General features: G+C 51.7%; 1 protein-coding gene across 1 annotated transcript in view; it reads right to left on the bottom strand.

Annotated features, from left to right (window-relative positions):
- The window catches only part of PLEKHG2 (pleckstrin homology domain containing, family G (with RhoGef domain) member 2), a 14944-nt gene that overhangs the window by 3954 nt on the left and 9116 nt on the right, over positions 1–1874 (bottom strand). Inside the window, exons 12-16 of the mRNA XM_011952531.1 lie at positions 1767–1800; positions 1575–1676; positions 1430–1477; positions 1313–1351; positions 1128–1144 (exon numbers count right to left, since the gene is read on the bottom strand). Coding sequence (XP_011807921.1) covers positions 1128–1144; positions 1313–1351; positions 1430–1477; positions 1575–1676; positions 1767–1800 — 240 coding nt within the window. The remainder of the gene's footprint in view (positions 1–1127; positions 1145–1312; positions 1352–1429; positions 1478–1574; positions 1677–1766; positions 1801–1874) is intronic.

The following is a 1874-nucleotide window of genomic DNA, read 5'->3' as shown; positions in this document are numbered from 1 at the left end:
TTTGTATTTTTAGTAGGGACAGGGTTTCACCATGTTGGCCAGGCTGGTTGCAAACTCTTGACCTCAAGTGATCCGTCTGCTTCAGCCTCCCAAAGTGCTAGGATTACAGGCGTGAGTCACCATGCCCGGATTTTGTTTTGTTTTTTTTTTTTTAGACAGGGTCTTACTCTGTTGCCCAGGCTGAAGTGCAGTGGTGCGATCATAGCTCACTGCAGCTTCAACCTCCTGGGTCCAAGCAATCCTCCCACCTCAGCCTCCTGAGTAGCTGGGACTACAGGTGTGTGCCATCATACCTGGCCAATTTTTTTTCTTTTAAGTTTTGTTTATTTATTTATTTATTTATTTGAGACAGGGTCTTGCTCTGTCACCCAGGCTGGCCAATTTTTTAAATTTTTTTTTCTTTTTGAGACAGAGTCTTGCTCTGTCGCCCAGGCTGGAGTGCAGTGGCGCGAACTTGGCTCACTGCAAGCTCTGCCTCCCAGGTTCACGCCATTCTCCTGCCTCAGCCTCCTGAATAGCTGGGATTACAGGTGGCTGCCACCATGCCCAGCTAATTTTTGTATTTTTAGTAGAGATGGGGCTTCTCCTTGTTGGCCGGGTTGGTCTCGAACTCCTGACCTCAGGTGATCCACCTGCCTCGGCCTCCCAAAGTGCTGGGATTACAGGTGTGAGCCACCATGGCTGGCTCAATCAAAACAAATTTTTTTTTTATTTTTCTTTTAAAATTTTTATTTATTTATTTGAGACAGAGTCTCACTGTCACCCAGGCTGGAGTGCAGTGGCTCGACCTCAGCTCATTGCAACCTCTGCCTCTCAGGCTCAAGAATCCTCCTACCTCAGCCTCCTGAGTAGCTGGGACTATGGGTATGCACTGGTGTGCCCAGCTAATTTTTCTGTACTTTTTGTAGAGATGGGGTTTTGCCATGTTGCCCAGGCTGGTCTCAAACTCCTGGGCTCAAGCAATCCTCCTGCCTTGACCTCCCAAAGTACTGAGATTACAGGTATGAGCTATTCTGTCCAGCCCCAATCCCCTTCCCATTCAGACCCAGGATTTTGGAACTCAGGCTCCCTTCTCTATCAGACCCAGAAGTCAAGGTGCCCAGACCCTATCTCGAGATATCTCTTACCTTGAATCCATGCTTAGCTGAGGATGGAGAGATGAGAGAGAGAAAAACATTAGTGAGATGTAAGGGAAAAAGGGTGATCCCCCTTAACTGATGAGCTGAAGTGACCACCCCTCCCCAACCCACCACAGACATCCCGCCAGGAGACAGACAGGGATGGACCAGGCTAAGCCAGGGCAGTCACTGACCGTTCTGTGGGAACATGACATAAGGGTCCTTCACCGGCTCTGCGGGGAGGACACAGTGATGTCAGGAGCCCAGCTCCCACCCCGATGCCTGGATCACCCTTAGGGGTGAGCGCTCACCAGACTGCCTGCGGCCTCGGCGGATCACAGAGGGCCCAGGAGATGGAGCTGTGGGAGGGAGGGCCAGAGCCCTGCATGAGCCCAGCTCCCGGGTCCTACGGAAGTGAGGGCTGAGGGCCAGGACTCAGGGATCCACTGCCTTTACCTGTGTTCCTTCGCCCAGGGGTAAAACTTCTAGCATCTCGAGGTCGAGGAGACCCAAGTGGGGGTGTCAGGGGCTCTGGGACAGGCTTACTTTTGGGGGCACCTGTGGGGAAAGTTTTGGAGCTAAGAGCCAACTTTTCTTGGAAGTAATTCCTCTACTTCCACACCCTCCCAGCCCAAGGCCCCAACTCACAATGCAGGCTGTTTTCAAGGAGAACTTGCTTTGCCTGAAAGACAGGAGGATGAGGGCTGAGGTGGGTCGATTTTGGAGTACCACAGGGAGGATGCTTTAAGCACCGTA

The sequence above is a fragment of the Colobus angolensis genome, unplaced genomic scaffold, assembly GCF_000951035.1.
Source record: "Colobus angolensis palliatus isolate OR3802 unplaced genomic scaffold, Cang.pa_1.0 Scaffold34, whole genome shotgun sequence".
Taxonomy (NCBI): domain Eukaryota; kingdom Metazoa; phylum Chordata; class Mammalia; order Primates; family Cercopithecidae; genus Colobus; species Colobus angolensis.
The sequence above is the reverse complement of the archived record's forward strand: the minus strand, read 5'-3'. Positions and strand labels throughout refer to the sequence as shown.